At 38.5% G+C, this 21,093-nt stretch overlaps 1 protein-coding gene across 1 annotated transcript in view; it reads right to left on the bottom strand.

Moving 5' to 3' along the window:
* Gbeta76C (guanine nucleotide-binding protein subunit beta-2) overlaps positions 1 to 21,093 on the bottom strand; it is a 50,593-nt gene that overhangs the window by 20,430 nt on the left and 9,070 nt on the right. The window contains exon 2 of the mRNA XM_083114533.1: positions 3,296 to 3,388. Within this exon, the coding sequence (XP_082970659.1) occupies positions 3,296 to 3,364 (69 nt within the window). The 5' untranslated portion in view covers positions 3,365 to 3,388. The remainder of the gene's footprint in view (positions 1 to 3,295; positions 3,389 to 21,093) is intronic.

Consider the following 21,093-nt stretch of genomic DNA (forward strand, 5'->3'; position numbering starts at 1 on the left):
CCCACTTTCTTCACACCTCACTTTTAACGTTCCTTCGGCAGAGTGAACCGCTCACCGAAGCAAAGTAGCGAAGAAACGGGGCGAAAGTGTGAAAATTGATTATCTTCCTTCTTCACAAACTGTTTTCTAACCGCAACCGTACCGGTTTGCTCCATTCCACAACTTCACGCATCACTAGATGGCAGCTCCTCTCTCCTCCCAAGAAATGTGTTTAATTTCCTTCTCTTTGAGCCAGTAGGAAGCGAAGAAAGACGAGGATGTGAGAATAGAAAGTCCTTCTATTTGTTCCTCGAACTGCAGATCTTAGCTGTTGGCGTTATCTATAAACTACAGAGAGAATCGACATTCCCTGTAAAGTTTGCCAGAATCCACAGAACATCTCTAACAGTTTGACACTTCATCATCACTTTATGTCATGTTATTCACATGGAGGGTAAAGCATGAGTAAGATTGTAACAGTCCGTGGCTTGATCTTTTTATTTGCTTTGTTGTTTTTAAGTCCACTTTATGCACAGAAAAGGCGAACCGGGACTGGACCTACAGCTTAAATTGGGATCCGAATCACCAGGATCGAACCCGGGACTTCTGTAGCAGTCCTTGGACATGGGCGTTGTGGGAAAGGGGTGCCGAACCGACCAGTTGATCCCACAACCCCCTGGAAACCTACACCTTCAAGTTTACAAAAAGCAATAAAAATAAATGAAGGGCTCTGGTAAGTGACATTTTGGTCATTTTTAAGTTACAAAGTAAAATGTGCCATCCTTCAATTTCCACGTGCAATTGCCATGTAATATAATTTGCATTAGACTCAGTGAAGTCTTCTGAAATTGGTAAACACAACACGAAAACAATTTATCTACAGTATAGCTGTCACTTACCATGTTTTACACCCGAGCCCTTCAAATATCATATAGTTATTGGAACTGAATAAAGAAAGTAAAAATTGCATTAGATAAAAGAAAGAATGTGTATAACACAGGAACCTCAATTGTCAAAATATCCTCACCAAATAAAGTTATGGGGAAAATAATTTCATATTCCTATTTCCCATTTGAAAATCTGAAGGTAATTCCAAGATGGCCACCGTGATGGATACTAGCCCCATCTGGTGTGCCCCCTACTCCCATTACCTATAGGCTATCCGAAGTTTCATCGTCCTCCGTCAAGCCGTTTTCAAATTAAAAGGGTGGTGCTGGACTTTTGCCTCACCCTATATGTCTTTGAAGAACTTTGCATTGTGTTGGAAGTTCAGCAATTTTTCCTATAATCTTTATATTTAATCCTAGCATTTAATCGTTGTGTCGTTTTTATTCATTTTTAACTAACAGTAACGATGAGAATGAATCATGGATCAGATGATGTGTATATTTGAAGTCAAAACTAATTACTCATCTCTTGAGGTCAAGATTGCCCTGCCCCCTCATCCTCCAGGATTTCGTACGGTTTATTCGATAAACATCGCCTCTACAAAGTGAAAGTTAGAATATAGCTGCGCTACAGGAATACGCGACAAAACGTACCAGCGACAAAATGTACCTACCACCTGAGCAGCTACCTGCGAAATGTCTTCTAATGAGTCTTAAAATATTTGCGATGCGAACTTTCACACTTGAAAGTCCTATATCTTGAACTTTACGCCAAAGGCATTTCTTAAAATGGAAGAAGCACCCACTGATTTCTGTCGAAGGAAACACTTGGCGAATCGCATATATGGCTGTCAATTCAAAATCCACGTTCACTCTTTCTGATTTCCACTTCGGAACAGGCTCAATGATCAGTCGAAACAAGCAAATATAGGTCTCTCTATCCCTATTGGGCAATAGAGCAAAAACTACGGGGTTATTGATATTTGTTTCTTCAGCCATGCTTCCAAAATCTGCATGGATGCTGTAAATCTGAGAAAATTGTTTACTACAACACTTAAAAGTACCATCTATGAAAAATAAGTAAAGCGTTCCAAACTCTAACCTAACCTAACTTAAACTAATATGAAAGCAACCAACCAGGAAATTCGCATGAAAGCTATATTAATAACACTTAGCTCTATTTCCATGTTCATGCTCCCAACTGAATATTCCACCTAAGAGACCAAAGTCGTAATGACTAATGAGGTAAAACGAATAACCTAGCTGGTTGCTGGATAGCACACCGTGTTGTAATGTCTGACATGTCAAGGGCAAGTTCAAGCGTTTTCCTTGAAGTGGTACGTTTTGTCGCGGAGTAAATATTTTGAAGTTATTGGTGGATCCTTCACAGGTAGCTGTTTATCTGAGTGGTACGTTTCGTCGCGAAAACCCTAGTGGTACGTTTTGTCAGGACACCGCGCTACAGCGAGTTGAAGCGTGCATTCCACCTGTTCCGCGGATTCGGACTAGGGTGCGGGTGGAACTGTGCTCTAGGAGGCAGCAGCTGCCGATTCGGACACGGCCTTAGTCTGGTTTCCCCAATGTTCTTTATGGATTCGGACTTCACATCGCCCCAGTTTTGAAATCACCTCTTTCATTTGCTAGAATGCATCGGCCGATTCAGCTAAGAAACCAGGCAAAATGGTCTAAAATAAGTAAAGGGCATGCATGAAGTAGGTAAGAAACAAAAAAGCAGCAGGAACTGCTAAACAATTTGTACCGACGGGTTTTTTACATGGCCTACTTATTCCCTGCCTGATAAACATACTATACTATTAGCACGGTCCAACTCCATTTTCTAGAAACGAATACAGATATTAAACCTTGATCTAGTTCGTTCACCTGATAAATACCCTTAACAAGGTCGTAGCGATAAATAGCTGGCCTGAGACATTCATTAGTTTTATCATCAACCCACACTCCCTCACAGTTATTATCAGTGCTGTTGCTGTATTCCGGAATGATTTTGAGTAGCGTTTATAGTTGTTGTTTTTACCAAACAGTTAGTGTACTGAAATGGACAGTTATTCAATTTTGTTATTAATTTTTACTCACTTCGTTCAAGAAAAGTCTTTGAAAGATATGGGGACATTTTTGTCATAAGATGTAATTTCTAATTTTCGGAATTTTGAAAACTATGGAAGAATAGGAAAATATGTAGTTCTGATTTGGTTCCTGCATTTTTCAATCTAATGCAATTGTTACTGTGGTTATTCTGTTGAAGTAATAAAAATAGCAAGATTTCTGCTTTTTTATAACTTGCAACGAACGACACATGCACAACGTCACAAACATTATAACAACATTAGTATAATTTGTCGACATTTTCGCTTAATTGTAAGGAATAAAGTATGAAAATAACTTTCAAATTCATACTGGTAATAACTTACCCTGATCTTGCTGATCAAGCCTTCCAGTTCTCTACTAAGCTCAACCACCTCGGGATCTTCCTTCGGCATTCTGATTGGTTCTTCACAGCACCCCTGCAAGATGAACACACAAACACCGTTACACAATGCACCTTGTAACTTGACATAAGTTGTATATAGTGTTATCTTTCATCAGAACTCGCACTGCGTATACAACTTTGTGAGGCAGGTTTGTAGCACGTCGAGCTAGAATACTGGCAAATCCTTTCTCTGCCGTGTCAAACGTACTCCAGATGGTAGTTTGTGTTTTGATATGGGCAGAATCAGCAATTAGTATGATTTCCTGCTGCCTGTGTGTCACGAGTCTTGGCGAGATGCGCGCCAATGTCTTTTTCATGTTCTGTTACGTGTAGTTAGGATATGCTTCATAAGCGTCTGCTAGAAAAAATCGTTCTGTTTGAAATTTTAGGAAACACGTTCTGTTCTAAATGTACTCATATGAAAATGTTGGCAAAACGAAACAAATCTACAATGATCAAAACTGGTACTTGTACATGCCACCAGTGGCGGCTGATGGTCTGACTTTATGGGTGTGCACTTCAGCCTCGCGTCGAGAAGAAGTGTTTCATCACCCCTCTCAAATACTCGCTCTCTTTTTTTGCGTCCATAATGATGCTAACTGTATTGGTAAATGATGCTAAACGTATCTCAGCGGCAGGCGCTGGTAAATCAAAGCCGATGGGGTGTGGGAACATTTGATGTTTTGAAGGAGATGGTGTTCAGTAAATAAGTATAATAAAAAATAATTGCATTGCAGATTTATTTGGGTGTGCACGTGCGAATAGGCAGACGCCGCTACTGCATGCCACAAAACGAATTATACAAATTTGAATCACAATATGTTGAAAATAATATCAACTGGAATTGATGGAAGTAAATGAACTTTGTAAGAAGAAAAAAAAAATTGCGAGAAATTTACTAAAATGAAGAATGTGGATTGATTGATTTCAATTATTTTACTTTGCTTTTCTGTCACTTTGGCTAATCGCGAAGATGAAAATAATTTATTATTTTTTTGATTTATTTTCGGTTTTTGTGCCCCTTTTGGTTAATTTGTGAAGATGAGTGATGGCATGATGAAATTGATAAATTGATGAATGGACACTCACAAACATCCATGCCCAGGCTAGGATTCGAACCCGGGACCCCTGGTGTCGTAGCGCGATGAGCTAACCACTCCGTCACGGGGCCGGCGAAGAAGAAGATGAAGATAAATAGTGATCGATAGACAAATAACAATCACAAACACACAAGGATAGCACATAACACAGATTATACTGTGCAAAGATTATACTGGCCATGAGTTCAGACGCCAGATCCTCGTTAGTGCAAAATGCAGTCCTGTCCTGGGTGTACTACGTGAAATTGACATTTGGGTGATTTTTGAAAGGGTCACCTCTTACATACCAAGAATGTAGAAAGTGAAATGTCCGAGAAACAAGAATCGCTACTCGGATCTAGCAACGAAGTGCATTATCGTCATAATTAGTTCTCGGCCTGTTGCATCGGCAGTTCATTTCGTATATGCACACGTTTCGTTCCATGACCGACAGACATTCCCTACAAACGCACATCGACCAGAACCTTACTTGAACCAGACGTTTCGTTGCCTTCCGAGTGTGCCTTTTGGATTTGCTTCATTGTTGGGATTCCGTGTGTTACGCTATGTATTATCGTCCCATGCCGTCACAAGTTCTGAACCTGGCCGTCAGATAACACAAGTGCAAACATAATCAACAAAGTACTTGTCTTTTACATTCTCGGCGGTGCCTTTGTGAACCTAGAAATGTATATGTGCGCGCGTGTGTTAGGTTTGTGACACTCATGAAGCAGATGTTTCCAGGGGGTGCCCATCCCCCTCAAAATCATGTCCCCCCCAAATTATGTTATTCGCGCCCTCAAACCATTGTTGCAAGTACTGAAGTCATTCAGGCGTCGCCACTGGATGAGTGTGGGTTGGTAATAACATTGGGGTAAGCTAGAACCCATTCAAATTGCCTGTGACAAAGTTTCACTATCATTTAGAGCAGTGATTCCCAAACTTTTTCCTCTCACGGCGCTCTTAGTGTTTCAAGATTATTTCACGGCGCCCAATCAGTTATGTAGACCTTATCTAACACTTGCAACACCCAGTTAGTGTGGTTAGGATGCTTACCTTAAGTTAAAAAATAAACACATATTTCAAATTCAGAAACGTTTCATGTGTAGCCTAACAAGTTCTAAATAAGTTACAAAATAAACACACATTTCCAATTCAGAAACATTTTATGTGTAAAAAGTTCAAAATAAGTTACAAAATAAACACATTTCCAATTCAGAAACATTTTATGTGTAAAAAGTTCAAAATAAGTTACAAAATAAACACATATTTCCAATTCAGAAACATTTTGTGTAAAATATTCTAAATAAGTTACAAAATAAACACATATTTCCAATTCAGAAATATTTTATGTGTAAAAAGTTCTAAATAAGTTAAAAATAAACATATTTTCAATTCAGAAACATTTTATGTGTAAAACGTTCTAAATAAGTTAAAAAATAAACACATATTTCCAATTCAGAAACATTTTATGTGTAAAACGTTCTAAATAAGTTAAGAAATAAACACGTATTTCCAAATCCGAAACATTTTGTGTAAAAAATTCTAAATAAGTTACGAAATTAACACATATTTCCAATTCAGAAACATTTTATGTGTAAAAAGTTCTAAATAAGTTACAAAATAAACAAGTATTTCCAATTCAGAAACATTTTGTGTAAAAAATTCTAAATAAGTTACAAAATTAACACATATTTCCAATTCAGAAACATTAAAGTTCTAAATAAGTTACAAAATAAACACATATTTCCAATTCAGAAACATTTTATGTGTAAAAAGTTCTAAAACCATGTGTTGAGCAGGGACGTAGCTAGGTTGATCAGTTTGGGAGGGCCCAAAACTTAAGGTTTTTCTTCTATCAGGCCTACATATATGTACAGTATGTGTGATATATACATATATATATATATATATATATATATATATATATATATATATATATATATTAACTAACTCTCTGGCCTTCTTAAACCCGAAGGTTCATGGCTGCAGCAACACAGGCCTTCCATCTGTCCCTATCCTGAGCAAGATCTATATACTCTTTTCCATTCCTACCGATTTCCTTTAGGTCCATCTCAACGTTGTCCCTCCATCTTCGTCTTGGCCTTCCTATAGGTCTCTTACCATCAGGTTTCCCAACAACAATCCTGTAAACTCCTCTTTCCTCTCCTATTCGTGTCACATGGCCTGCCCACCTAAGTCTTCTTGATTTAATCATTCTAATAATATCTGGACATGAATACAAATTATGTAGTTCTAAATTATGTAGCCTTCTCCACTCACCTGTCTCCTCATCCCTTTTAGGTCCAAAGATTTTCCTAAGGATCTTATTTTCAAATACTCTCAATTTATGTTCCTCTTTCAATGTAAGGGACCAAGTTTCACACCCATATAATACTACAGGCAAAATTACTGTTTTGTATATTTTAACTTTTAGTTTCTTAGATATTAAACGAGAAGACAAAAGTTTATGAAGAGAGAAGTAACATGCATTTCCTGAATTAAGCCTACTTTTTATTTCCTCTTTAATATAATTTACATTTGTTAATATTACTCCTAAGTATTTGAATTTGGAAACTGTTTCAAATGAGTTGTTATCAATAATTAGATTTTGATTATTACCTAACACTTGGTTTCGGCCTGTAAGCATATATATATATATATATATATATATATATATATATATATATATATATATATATATATATATCTTGTTGGAAGAGAAGAAGCCCCCTAAAATTTACGAATATAGACTCGCAAAATCCGCGGCCATTATTCGGGAATCTAAATGCACAATGAACGCATTAATTTAATGGCATCTAGACAGTCTTTAAAAATCCATGTATTTTCTCTTATGTCAGATTTGAGATACCAAGAACAATGTCATTAGTCCTTACTCCTTAGATTTTTAAATTTGTTTGAAGAAAATTGAGAAGTAGAGAAAACCCTCTTCCGTGGGTTTACATATAAAAGGGTGTTGAAATCAGGTGTACAAGTATGACAACGGTGCGAAAATGAAATGTTTGTGTAATGAGTTCAAGATAGGCATCCCTTATATTGTTTATACCAGAATCGAATCCGGCGCCCTTTAGTGCAAGGCGACACCGTTAATCACTATCCCATGGGACATGCCCGAGTCTTTTGTGGCGTCGTACTGTACACATTGGAGAATGATGACGATATATATGAAATTTTATGCACACATCTAATTTCTTAAAAGTAATCTTTGTGAGTGAGAAACTGATTATATGATGGCAATAGAAATAACAAAATTCCCGCGCTCTAGAACTATTGTGCTCTCGTCTTTGGTACGACAGATTCAAGGTTCGATCCCTGGTAGGAACTCCAAAATATCTGTGATGGCCCAACATCGTGAGGACAATTGGGAAGCTACTTGAAATCAATATGTAAGCGAATTCCACTCTCAAAACTAGGTGGGACTCGATGTGATGACCTCGCGTCACCGAATGGAAAAACACTTCGCAGGCTTTGTCCTTCAAAATTAATGTTACTGAATAATTGTAGTTTTCTTTAGAGGAACTAAACATTGCTTTTTTGCACAGTACAGTGTTGCATTCTTTCACTCTACTTTTATAGTTATACATTCAAAGGATTCCACTCCCGAAGCATGAACATAACGCGCTACGAAACCAGAGGTCCCAGGTTCGGACCTCTAACAGGTGTGGTTGCATCATGTCTCTCGCCTCGCTATTCCTTCGGTTCATCATTCAATCTCATCGTCGCATTTAACCCAAGAGGTAGAAAAGCGGCGTAAAATAACGAAATAGAAATGATTGATTGACTTGGTTCATTTTACATCACTTTTCTGAAAATTTTTGGCTAATCGTGAAGATGAGAATGAGTTAAGATTAAATTGATGAAAGGACCATTACAAAGAAGACACATGCCCAGGCCGGGATTCGAACCCCGGATACTCTGCTTCGTAGCGTAACCTGCTAACCACTCCACCACGGAGTTGTCAGCCCAAATTGAAATGAAAATTAGAAAATGCTGTTTTGAATTTGCAAGCACAGAGTTCACCTCCAAGGGCAAAAGATTTTCGCTCCCACTAGGATAGACAAATAACAGAAAATGCTTGATAAGTAATTTGGCTCTCCATATTTCATGATATTATTATGTAAGTTACTATTATTCGTTATATACAAGGGTCGTTCAAGGTTGGCCAAGACTTTCGTGCGTAAAATATTAATTAATCAATGTAGCGCTGCATTACTTCGGCAGGACAGACCATGATTCCTTACGAGAAACCATGATCCCTTGGGACGCATTTGGCGCATGCGCAGTAATGTAAACAAAGATGGCGGCATGTAGTGTATCTGTTGCTGTGGAAAGGCGGTGTAGAATGAAATTTCTCGTGAAGTAGAAAGTGAAACCTGCTGAAATTTGGCGTAGACTGCAAGCACAGTATGGTGAACAAACACTGTCACGGGCAAGAGTGTACGAATGGTGTCAACAGTTCAGTGAAGGGCGGGAGGACGCGCTTCCAGACAGATGAGGAACTCAAGAACGCTGTCCTGCAGTGGTTACGACAGCAACCTACTTCTTTCTACGCCAAAGGCATCAAGGAACTTCCACAACGACGGCAACGGTGTCTGGATGTTCAGGTGGAATACTTTGAAAAACTGACATAGTATGGTGCTTCTATGCAGTTGTATGTATATTTCCTGTATATAAATAAAAGTCTTGGTCAACCTTGAACGACCCTTGTAACTTCGGATTAATCCTATTTGTATGTGTAGTCAACTTTCCCGCCTAAGCAGCATCCACAGCGTCTGCATTTGTTGGGCCAGGGTTGTTAAAGGTCCAGGAATTTTAAATAAATTCAATTCAGGTCCAGGAGAGAAAATCAGCAAGCGTAAATGGATTCTGGACCGTAAGGAAGCTTTTCATCTGTAAAGTTTTCAATTCGGTGCAGGAATATTTTTTCCAGATGAATTTAAATTCGGTCCAGGACCCTTACTTCCTGATGAATTTAAATACGGTTAACGAACATTTTTTTCTGGATCAGTTTAAATAGGGTCGAAGTTCCGTATTGAAATGAAACAATTCGCAACTTGGTACGAATTTAAATTGTGCGAGAAAAAAGGTTCCGGTCCTATTACGGAATCCTATAGAACAGGGCCTCCCCGATGGCGCAGTGGTATCGTCGTCGCCTTGTAATCAAGGGGTCCCGGGTTCGATACCCGCTGGAGGCACATAGTGGATCGGATCCCACTTTAAACTGTAGGTCCAGCCCCGATTAGCCTTACTGTGCATAAAGTGGACTTAGAACCCCAAATCAACCAACCAACCCTATAGAACAAATTAGAATGTATGCGTTCCTTGATCTTTAACAATCCTAGGGTTGTTAACGGTCCAGGAATTGTAAATAAATTCATTTCCCATCCGGGAGAGAAAATCAACTAGTGTAAATGGGTTTTAGGCCTCAATTCGGTCCAGGGACTTTTTTTCCGTATGAATTTAAACCCTGTGCAGGAATTCTTTTTCCGGTTGATTTTAACTTTTTTTTTGCAGGAAGATTGTTTGCGGCTGAATTTAAATACGGTGCAGGAACCTTTTTTAATGGAACAATGCACTACTTGGACCGAATTTATATTGTGCGAGAAAAAAGGTTCCGGTCCTGAATTTATGGGTTGCTGAACCCTTGACAACCCTGGTGGAGGCTAAATGAAGAAAAATCACAAAATGTCGCAATATTTGTCATGAATGTAAAATTTTCAGCAAATGTAGAACAGCTTGCCGGGGCCACGTGAACGTTTCGGGGGGCCAGTGCCCCCCCGTGCCCCTCCCTAACGACGTCCCTGGTGTTGAGAAAGAATGAAAAGAGAGAGAGAGAGGAATTAAGGAATTAAGCTCGAAACGGACTAAGCACAAAGAGCACAATCGCGAAACGTAACACAGGATCATGGGCGGAGTTTGAGCTTTTGCTTTTGGGGTGCAGCGCCCTTTGAACTACTTAGAGGGCTACCAGCCACTTTTCACGTTTACCACATTATAAAGCATGGCACATTTCACAGTTTAACGTGGAAAACGGTGTTTGAATTCTTGTGGCACTTACAGCTTTTACCAATTTTAGTCTTCAATTTTTTATTGATACAATACTCGTATTACTTTAAAAAGTTACGGTAGAATAGTAAGCTTCAGAAATTTTAGAAAAATTAAATTGAAAAGTTGTTTTGATGCCCCAGCAGTAACTGTTGACTCAACACAAAGTCATTTTACGTTTTTCTTTCTTCAAACTGTACACATCAATCAAATCGTCTAAGACCCGCTATTGCGGCGCAGTTACCGCACATGCCATCATGCCAAACGTCAAGATTTCCGGTATGGCTTCGTGCCAAAAATGTAGGAACTGAACTTAATCATGTGTTATTTTTTAGTCTTTTTTAAGTTGGGGGGACCAGGCTCCTCCTGGCCCCTCCAGAACTCCGCCTATGAATAAGCGCGAAACGGATTAACCTGGAAACCAAAATTGAACACCGGAATAAGCGCGAAAGGAACAACCACGAAATGGATTAACTGCGAAAATTTCACTTTCGCGCTCAATCCCTTTCGCGGTTGTTCTGGCGACACAACAAAGCAAGTTTATCTGGAAGTATTTCCTTCACCCTTCATCGCATTGGCGGCGATTAGGGTTTGCCTTCAAACGGCTGGTTTCGTATTAACGTTGGGGGGGGGGGGGGTTGTAAAATGAGGGCCCAAAGGCTATCCTTTGTTTTGGACCCTGCCTACATTATAATTATTATTAACAGTTTTGTTATCATGGCACTTTGCTTCCACTAATTGCACGATCTGTATTCATAATACTTGAAAACTCTAAAATATAGACATATCTGATTAAATATTATTCATTAAACTTTATTTTCGTTTTTGATGCAAGAACTTATGATGCAATAAGTTATTTAAAAGCTAGAAACTCCTTCCTTCCAGCCCGACCCTGTGGCCGAGTGGTTAGCACATCGCGCTGCGACGCCAAGGATCCCGGGTTCGAATCCCGGTCGGGCTTGGTTGTTTGTGAATGTCCATTCATCAATTTCATCATTTCATCACTCATCCCCATCTTCGCAAATTAGCCAACAGGCACAAAACGCGAAGTAAAATAAACTAAATCAAATCAAAAACTCCTTCCTTCCTCCTTCTTTCATGAAGGAAACAAGTAAAAGGACTTCACATGTTGTTTTCTTTTGCTATTATCACAATATTAACGAATTTTAATAGTAGATGGTTTGTTTATGCACAGATAGTCTAATAGGGACTAGATCTACAGTTTAAAGTGGGATCCGAACCACTCCACAATAGTAGAAGGTCACTTCTGCCCCGTCAGCGTCTAATTTTTGTGCGGTCCCACTGGACTAGCGGCCCCTATGCTGTATCCTAGCATAGCCTGAAGTGCGCGTCAAACCTCCTGCATATGGCCTTGAACGGCTGAACAGCACCAGCGAATCACAGACGTGCGGCGTTGCCGTGCTCTCCTTGACAAGGCGTTTCGCTCAACCACGCTGTCTCTTTTCTGTGCTAGATTTCGACATGGCACCGCTGCAGTGCGCTGCTATTGGCTATCGCCATATGCAGGAGATTTGACGCGCACTCTAGTGGCAAATCTCCCCGATTAACGACGTTAAAAACCATTTGTTCTAAGCATGGTTAACTTTGTGATATTAAAAATATATGTTGTTTTTTCAAATGATTGAGTTGAAGATAAGTATAAAGTATAAATGAACGCTTTCATACAAAAAAAAAAAAACTATATGAAAAGTGGTAATCTCCTGCGATCTTAATCCACTGTTTCCAGTTGTACTTCGACCTCGCAAAACACAGTTTGTGAACAACCTTTGGAAATCACTCTACCTTAAGTTTTACACTGTTCAGTAATTAGCATACTGTCGTGTCTCTTCATGTTTGGCTTATACTTAGATATTTCAGACGTACGATGGGATTCCATGCTCCTTCATTAATCTAAGTACACGACCGAATAATCAACTAATTATATCAATTAGGTATAATAAATAATTAGCGCCATTAAAATGAGGAAGAGCTCTTATTCACTCTGCGTGACCGAAGATATATCTGAAGCTAACAAAGTTCAATGAAACCAAATTATAAAAGTTCTGGTTAAGCTTATGATGAATGTTAGCGTGTGTGTTCCTTCTTCATCATGGCAAACTTATTCATTTTCGCCAGCGCCTGACGTAAAATAACCGTCTTGTTTAAGAAGCCAAACCAAACCTTAAGTTTGCCCTCTGTGTAGAATCTCTCTCTCTCTCTCTCTCTCTCTCTCTCTCTCTAGTGCTCGAAGGGAAGGAGTGCCGTCCTCCATGACGGAGTGGTTAGAGCAGCGCACTACGACACCAGAGGTCTCGAGCTCGAATCCCGGCCCGGGCATGGGCTTTGTGAGTGTCACATCATCAATTTCATCATATCATTACTCATCTTCATCTTCGCGATTAGTCAAAAGTGACAGAAAAGACCCATTTACGTCATCGTGATCAACTGATATGATTGATTCATCGTCATTATTAGTCATACTAATTTTTGAAACGCCAGGTTCAGACAAATCACATGCATATGCAGCTCTAGTTTCTGAACACCCTTGTCATATCTCCATTCGAACCAGAACAAGATGGCTGTGTTCGTTTCTTAAACAGCACGTCAATGCTACACTCTTTCTTATTACTTTAGCTATTCGATTGTCTTCTCTTTCTCCAATTTCTAGTACTGAGAACCACTAAGGTTCCCCCCGAATTTCACTCATTTTTCGTGAATCAAAATCGCACCCCTTAAATGTGGAATTTGTTGAACAAGTCGCTACTGGAAAATGTAGGATTTTTCGTCAAATTCAGTTGAACAACATTTATTGAAATTATACACCAATATTTGCAGGCCTTTTTCTTTTATAAAGTTTTTATATATACAAAGCTTTCATATTCCACGACAAATGTAAATTATGTGCATTTCCCATTCCCTTTGCATTTCCTACTCCCTGTGCATTTCCAACCCCCTGTGCATATCGTGCATATCCTACTCCCTGTGTATTTCCTACTTCCTGTACATTTTATCAATTTGTACATTTCCTACTTACTGTACATTTCGCACTCCTGTGCATATCCTACCCCCCTGTCTATTTCATACTCCCTGTGCATTTGCTACCCCCTGTGCATTTCCCATCCCTTTGCATTTCCTACTCCCTTTGCATTTCCTACTCGCTGTGCATTTCCTACCCCCTGTGTATTTCCTTCCACCTGTGCCATCGCACCAAACGTTTGTGTGACTACGTATATACGCCACAGTAAATCGAAAATAATTTAAACAAACAGAAAGCGTAAATATACGCCTCCGCACTACAGCAGCACAATGGGGTTAAGCACGTTAATTAGTCAGCTATCAATCTCGTTTCCGGATTCAAGTCCCCGATTGGGCATCTATTTATTACAGAACACTCACAAAATTATTGATTTGATTGTATTGGAAGCCTAATGTTAAAGGATATTTAGAGATCGTTAAAACAAGTAGTACATAATTCAATCACCAGTCCCTTTTTCTCAGCAGGCCCCCGTGGAGGAGTGGTTAGAACATGGCGCATCGACGCCAGGGGTCTCGGGGTCGAATCCTCTGGGCATGGATGTTTGTGAGTGTCCATTCATCAATTTCATCACTCATCCCCATCTTCGCAAATTAGCCAAAAGCTAAGTAAAATAAAGCAAATCAATCAACCCTTTTTTTCTCAGGAGCCAGTTATTTCTTTCAAATACAAATATGAATCAAACCAAGATAAAGCTACACATTTTGAAATAAGATCTTAAAACATTTAATTTATTAATTAGTATAAGACTGGGTTAAAAGTTATTAATTCTTGCCCCAGTGGCTTTCTTAAAGAAGGCCCAAGAGCATGAATAACTATGCACTATATTCTAAAATATGGCCGACTCTACCATATTGCAGCATATTTTAAAATTCAACTACGAACAGTGAAAAAATAAATTATAATGGCATGCTGTTATTCTATTATTATTGTAAAAAATACCACGTACAGATACCAATAATAACTAGAAATTAATATTTTGTGTGTATGTGTACTATTATTACAGATTACCTTCCTCTGGCTTTTCTTCCCGGTGACTTCGTCGCAATCCTTTTGTCCTGCAAAGTTTTCCTGGAACTAGAATTGGAACGCTGTTTCTATGTCGGGTGGGAAAATAATCTTGTTAGCGCCACCACATTCTCTAATCCTCTTACATACGGTTCGAAATGTGTTATCTCACACGCAATGGTGCGCCTCGACTTGATGTAAAACGAACTGATCACTGATCAATATTGTAGCGAGCACACATACACAAGTATGTGTGTATATACCGCCTCGGCATACCTTTATAGAATATACAGTTTTTGAGTTGTTGAGTCCATTTTATGCACAGATAGGCTAATCGGGACTGAACCTACAGTTTAAAGTGTCTCCACCGGGTATCGAACGCGGAACCCTTGGTTACAAGGCTGCGACGTTACCGCTAAACTATTGGGGAGTCATGGGCAGTTGCGATATAAATAACTCATTGACTTTTAATTGGGTTAATTTCGATTGTACAGTCAACGGCAAATTGCCCATCACTATTTCCAATACTGTTGTTTTAAGGAATGGATTTATATTGATACAAAGCAGATGTTGCCCTCTGCCTATTAACGTTTTTTATACTTCAATTCATGATCATCACATTGTGGGAAAAGGATTGAATGAAAATGGTGATGGACAATTTGCCCACTATTTCTTTAGCCGTTGGGTGTACATATATTGCATCAAGAGAACTGTATGTTTTTATCTGAACTCCGAACTTACCGGGGTTGTATGAATGTAGATCAGTGGCGTAGCGGCCGCCCCTGCAACACGGAGGAGCCCCGAGGTGTATGGGCCCCACAGTGTGCTCCTGAAATACGTATTATATAATCGCAGAAATTACACAATGTCGCTTATAATACAATCGATTTACGAAAGGAAACAGAAATTTGGTTCCCAGTAACATCATATGACGACGTCTGCGATAATAAGCAGTGAAGTATTCGCGATTAAAATTACCACCTGAGCGCTAGTGTCGCTTCCAATATGGCCGCGCTGAGTAGGATAACTCTTTGTTTACATTCAGCAGAAGTACGAAACAGCAGTGTGTTGTCATGGCTGCTATGGAGGAGAAACGTTTAAATTACGCGATATTTTTAAATATTGCGAATGCGATCAGAATTCCAGGAACTCTAACGAAGGTGAAGCTGTGATGAGAACGAAGCATTTAATTATGATAGGCAAAAATAACAGGGAAAACGCAGACGAAACTAATGTATAAGCACTGGTTCTTCAAAGCAGTGCTGTATCATCTGCACCTCATGTTGTAACTGGTATTCTCAGAAATTATTTGAAAATAAAGAAATTGAAATTGACCTATACTTGAAAAGCTGGCAGGAGAAAATTGCGAACATATCGTTGCAGTTCTTTCTCGATAATATTCACGATTTCATGACCAGGCTATCCTCACTGAAAAAGGACATCGTACTGAATGAAGCATCAACATTAGCGTTTCCATTTTCTTTTTCTGGTTACATTTTACATTAATTCATTTACAAACTATTTTCATCTTCTCTCTTAATCGACTTGCACCTGTTCCAAATTTCACACATACATAATACATGAATGCATTGGGTAAGACGCTTCATGACTTTTCGAAAAAGAAAAGTTTTATTTATAAAGTACAATTTAAAACTTTACTTTCATGGCAATCTTTCGAAAAATAAATTGAATAGACTCGTGCATTCTTCGTAATTTCCTTGCCGAATTACAGTGTTATTCCCCATGCCAATCTTCTGTCAATCAATTACGTTTCCCCCGATTTATTTACAAATTTCTTTGTTGATTCCACGGGGTGGAAATACATGAAAACTTTTCATTTGTTCTGACCCATAAAACGATTTAGAGCACAAAAAAACCTGAACAGTAGACTTTACTCTCTCGCATATTCCCCATGCTTTAAACGACTTCAACACAACGTATCCTACTTAGACTAGTTCCTGAAAGTACCACCAGATGGCATATCGGTCTCGGGAGGAAAATATCCCTAATCTCATACCATTAGAGCTACGCAGTTTGTCGTAAAAAGAGTGTAGTTTGTCAATTGTCTACAGTTATGAATCCAGTAGAAAAATTAAGTTGCTCAACCAGCCGATGTCTTATTACTAGACCTCGAATTTTAGGTTTTTAACCTATTTTTTCCTTTGCAGGTAAATAAGAAATGTCAAGTTACGTCAGCGTTTCATTAAAAAATGAAACAACTGATGTAGTTTTATAGTGCCTAAAATAACCTATTTTGCTTGCTTGAACCTATTTTAGGTTTATGCGCCTAAATCAAGCCTTTTTTAAGGTTTTTATATATATTTTAAGGTTTTTCAGGATTTTTATGTCACAGAGGCATTTACTCGGTTTGATACCAAAGAAAACAATGACTAATGTGTTTGAAACATATTTTCTGTCAATTTCCCTCCCTTTATTTTCCAGGCAACTTTCTTTTCCTTTTCTTCTTCGATAAAAATAAAAACTAAACTGTGAAAAGCGTCAGGCCATTTATAAATATGTATAAATTCAATGAGATTTGGATTAATAAAAGTTGCAATTTTTCACGTCTATGCAGAAAAAAATCACGCAGAATTCCCGGAGCATGGACAATTCCCGGAATTCAGGGAATTCCCAGTGACTACCCTGGTATTGTGCAGCAAATCATATATACTTAATTCATTCTTCAGATCAACAAGTAACTTTTGCTAACAACACAAATATAGGATTACAATAATTTCTGGATAATTTTGAAAAGTATGTATGCAAATGAAAATTTGGTTAGAAAATTAATATTTGGTTGTTACATGTAGCTATTAAAATTTCTTACGGTTCTCTTGAAATTTTGTTTTTGAAGATGTACTAAATCAGTGATTTTCAGGAATTTTGAAGCATTTTAAGTTTCTTTTGGAACCTATTTTAGTACTTTTAGAGCCTATTTTAGGATTTTTAGAGCCTATTTTAGGATTTTTAGAGCCTATTTTAGTACTTTTAGAGCCTATTTTAAGATTTTTAGAGCCTATTTTAGTACTTTTAGAGCCTATTTTAGGATTTTAGAGCCTATTTTAGGATTTTTAGAGCCTATTTTAGGATTTTTAGAGCCTATTTTAGTACTTTTAGAGCCTATTTTAGGATTTTAGAGCCTATTTTAGTACTTTTAGAGCCTATTTTAGGATTTTTAGAGCCTATTTTAGTACTTTTAGAGCCTATTTTAGGATTTTAGAGCCTATTTTAGTACTTTTAGAGCCTATTTTAGGATTTTAGAGCCTATTTTAGTACTTTTAGAGTCTATTTTAGGATTTTTAGAGCCTATTTTAGTACTTTTAGAGCCTATTTTAGTACTTTTAGAGCCTATTTTAGGATTTTAGAGCCTATTTTAGTACTTTTAGAGCCTATTTTAGGATTTTTAGAGCCTATTTTAGGATTTTTAGAGCCTATTTTAGTACTTTTAGAGCCTATTTTAGGATTTTTAGAGCCTATTTTAGTACTTTTAGAGCCTATTTTAGGATTTTAGAGCCAATTTTAGTACTTTTAGAGCCTATTTTAGGATTTTTAGAGCCTATTTTAGTACTTTTATAGCCTATTTTAGTACTTTTAGAGCCTATTTTAGGATTTTTAGAGCCTATTTTAGTACTTTTAGAGCCTATTTTAGGATTTTTAGAGCCTATTTTAGGAACCTAAAAGCACTTTTTAGAACCTAAAAACCAGAGGTCTACTTATTACTACACAATAAACATCGTGATATTTAAAATTTAACTTCACACTAAATATTTTCAAGAAAGGGCCAAGCCTTTTCATATTGAAATAAGAGCTGAAATGTATTTCCCATATTATCTACACCTATTACGTTTTACTTCAAAGGGGGCCACAAACTCAGTAGGAGGTGGAGCCCAGGGGCAATTACCCATTATTTTGTGTAATTTTATAAGTTCATTTTCTTACATATTGAAATTTTGTGGACTAGCTAACTTATTGTACGAGTACGTCCGTCCCACTCTGGCATCATATTTTTTTTTGTCACTAAGGGGGCCCCCAATATTTTACTTGCAGGGGGGGCAGAGAACTGCGCTACGCCACTGGTGTAGATTCTACATTCGCATTTTATATTGGTTCTACGTATCACATGTGATGAAAGAAAAAGATATTTGGATTGGGATGTTTATATGTATATATTTTCAACACACCCACTTCTCCCAAATAATAGCGGACCTTCGTTTTCTGTCACTTTTGGCTAATCGCGAAGATGAAGATGAGTGATGATATGATGAAAGTGATAAAGAGCACCCATGCCCAGATCGGGATTCGTACCCGTGACCAGGGCCGTATCAAGGTTTGTGGAGGCCCCTGGGCAAAATGTTTTGTGGGGGCCCCCATTTTTTATTATTTTTTACTAGGAGCTTTATTAGCTCAATATGTTAACCACCAATTTTCAGCAGTTGAAATGGAAGACCTGATTTTAGAATCAGTAGTCATTCACAATCGAACATATCGCAGATAGGTTTGCAGGGAGAATACTAATAATATAAAGTTACAGGGCGAAAATTGTAGCGCTATAGCAGCAGTAAAATTCTGCGTCTAAATGTGGCTGTTTGTTGTTCGTGTGCTTCAAACCAACTCTTCCATTCAAGCCCTTGTACTCATATCTACTGAGCGATAGGTACATCTAAAGTTGTAATACTGATGTCTTTCCTAGAACTTCCCATAAAACTAGAGCAAGAGGTATCAACATTTACACAAAATTTTCATGCAACATTTCAACATATACAGTTTAGCTAAGTGTAGCTTAAAGTTAAGGTGTCCTGTAGTTCACTGATGCACCGAGAGAGAGCTCTAGTATCTCCACAATCTTTTCCCCTAGAAAAACTCACAGTTCTAATACGATGTTATTAACGAAAGAAAGTTATGTACTTCGTAGGATTATTTATTATCTTAATCGTATCTGAGAATTGATTGTTTGAATAAGTTTGCCTTATTTCCACATCACAGCCAAATCAATCCATGGTATAAAATATACTGAGCTTCAGATATCTACAAACAGATCGACTGACAGCTGTGTTACAATTGGATACAGAAGAGTGTAGACATACGACAATATTGAAGGCTTTTTTATTTTTAAAATACAACTTCTTACGTAATTTTTCACAAGCATTGCCAGCTCGTTAAAAGTTTGTTTTGGTGGGGGCCCCCGGGGCAATTGTCCCAGTTGCCCATAGGTTAATCCGGCCCTGCCCGTGACCCCTGGCGTCGTAGCGCGGATCTCGGTTCCAATTTCATCATATCATCACTCATCCTTTACGTCGCGATTATGGCAGAGAAGCGACATTGAATAAGCTAATTCAATCATTTATATCCAACGGCGTGTTCCGTATACAAACATTTCTGGCAACATCGACGATCCAAAGAGTGCGTGCCAAAAGCATACCCGTCATACGCACTGCGTCCTAAGCTCCAGTGCACCTTCTTTCGAGTTGCTTCCCTCCTCCCACGTTCAATGGTCGCTGTTGTCACCGTTTTAATTGCTGCAACGGAACACCCCCACCTAAAATACTAATTGGCAGGTTATCGCAGAAAATGCAAGTCTCGCCAAACAGTTTAACTTCTCGCATTGCTGGTTAGCATTGCAGTTTTTTCACACTTGATGCATTTTTCGTGTTCTTCCTCGATCATTAAGCGATGACATTGAAGGGGGAAGTGCGGTGGATCCGTGGAGGGCTTGTCGTTCCAGGCTGTGACCTTACGATCATGTTCTTGGCAGCGAACGTTGGTCACGCCACAATGTACTCTTTGACGAATTTCAGTACTGGAAGGTCAATCATAGCTTTTTTTTGTTTGTTCTGAGTCCACTTTATGTACAGATAGGCTAATCGGGACTGGGACTACAGTTTAAAGTGGGATCCGAACCACTATGCGCCTCCACCGGGTATCGAAACCGGGATCCCTTGACTACAAGGTGACGACGTTACCACTACGCCATCGGATAGCCCCTGAGTCAATCACAGGGGCTACAGCCGGATTGCGCACACTTTTCCGGTTTTGTCAGTGGTATCTGATAAGCCGTTGACAAGCTGTCACAATGTACAGGATTGCGCACATAAAAATAAGGCGATGTTGTCAGATGTAAAATGTTCTCACTTCTGTTGTGTTTGTGTGTGTGTGTGTGAACTTACACTTGTTTTTGCTGTGTTTTGCCTAACCTAACCTATCTTGACTTGCTACATTTACTGGTCAAAAATATTTTTTATTTAATCCTTAAGAGATTTACTATTTTATTTCTAATTTATCTCTCTCTTCTTGTCTAAAGAAAAAAACAGTTTTGCGCACAGACTTTAAAGCTATCAAAGTGGCAACGTTCGATCAAAATCTGTGCGCAAAACAGGTCAGTGAGATTTGTGCGCGATCCTGGATCTAAAGTGTGCGTAATTCGGTTGCGGCGAATCATAGGTACAGACTTCCATGGACAATAGGCAATATCTACCCTACGGGGGGGGGGGGGAGGTTGATTTAAGTCCACTTCATTGACATTATATGCTAATCGTGAGTGGACTTACAGTTTAA

This window comes from Lepisma saccharinum, chromosome 29 (assembly GCF_977018435.1).
Source record: "Lepisma saccharinum chromosome 29, izLepSacc3.1, whole genome shotgun sequence".
NCBI classification, from domain to species: Eukaryota; Metazoa; Arthropoda; class Insecta; order Zygentoma; family Lepismatidae; genus Lepisma; species Lepisma saccharinum.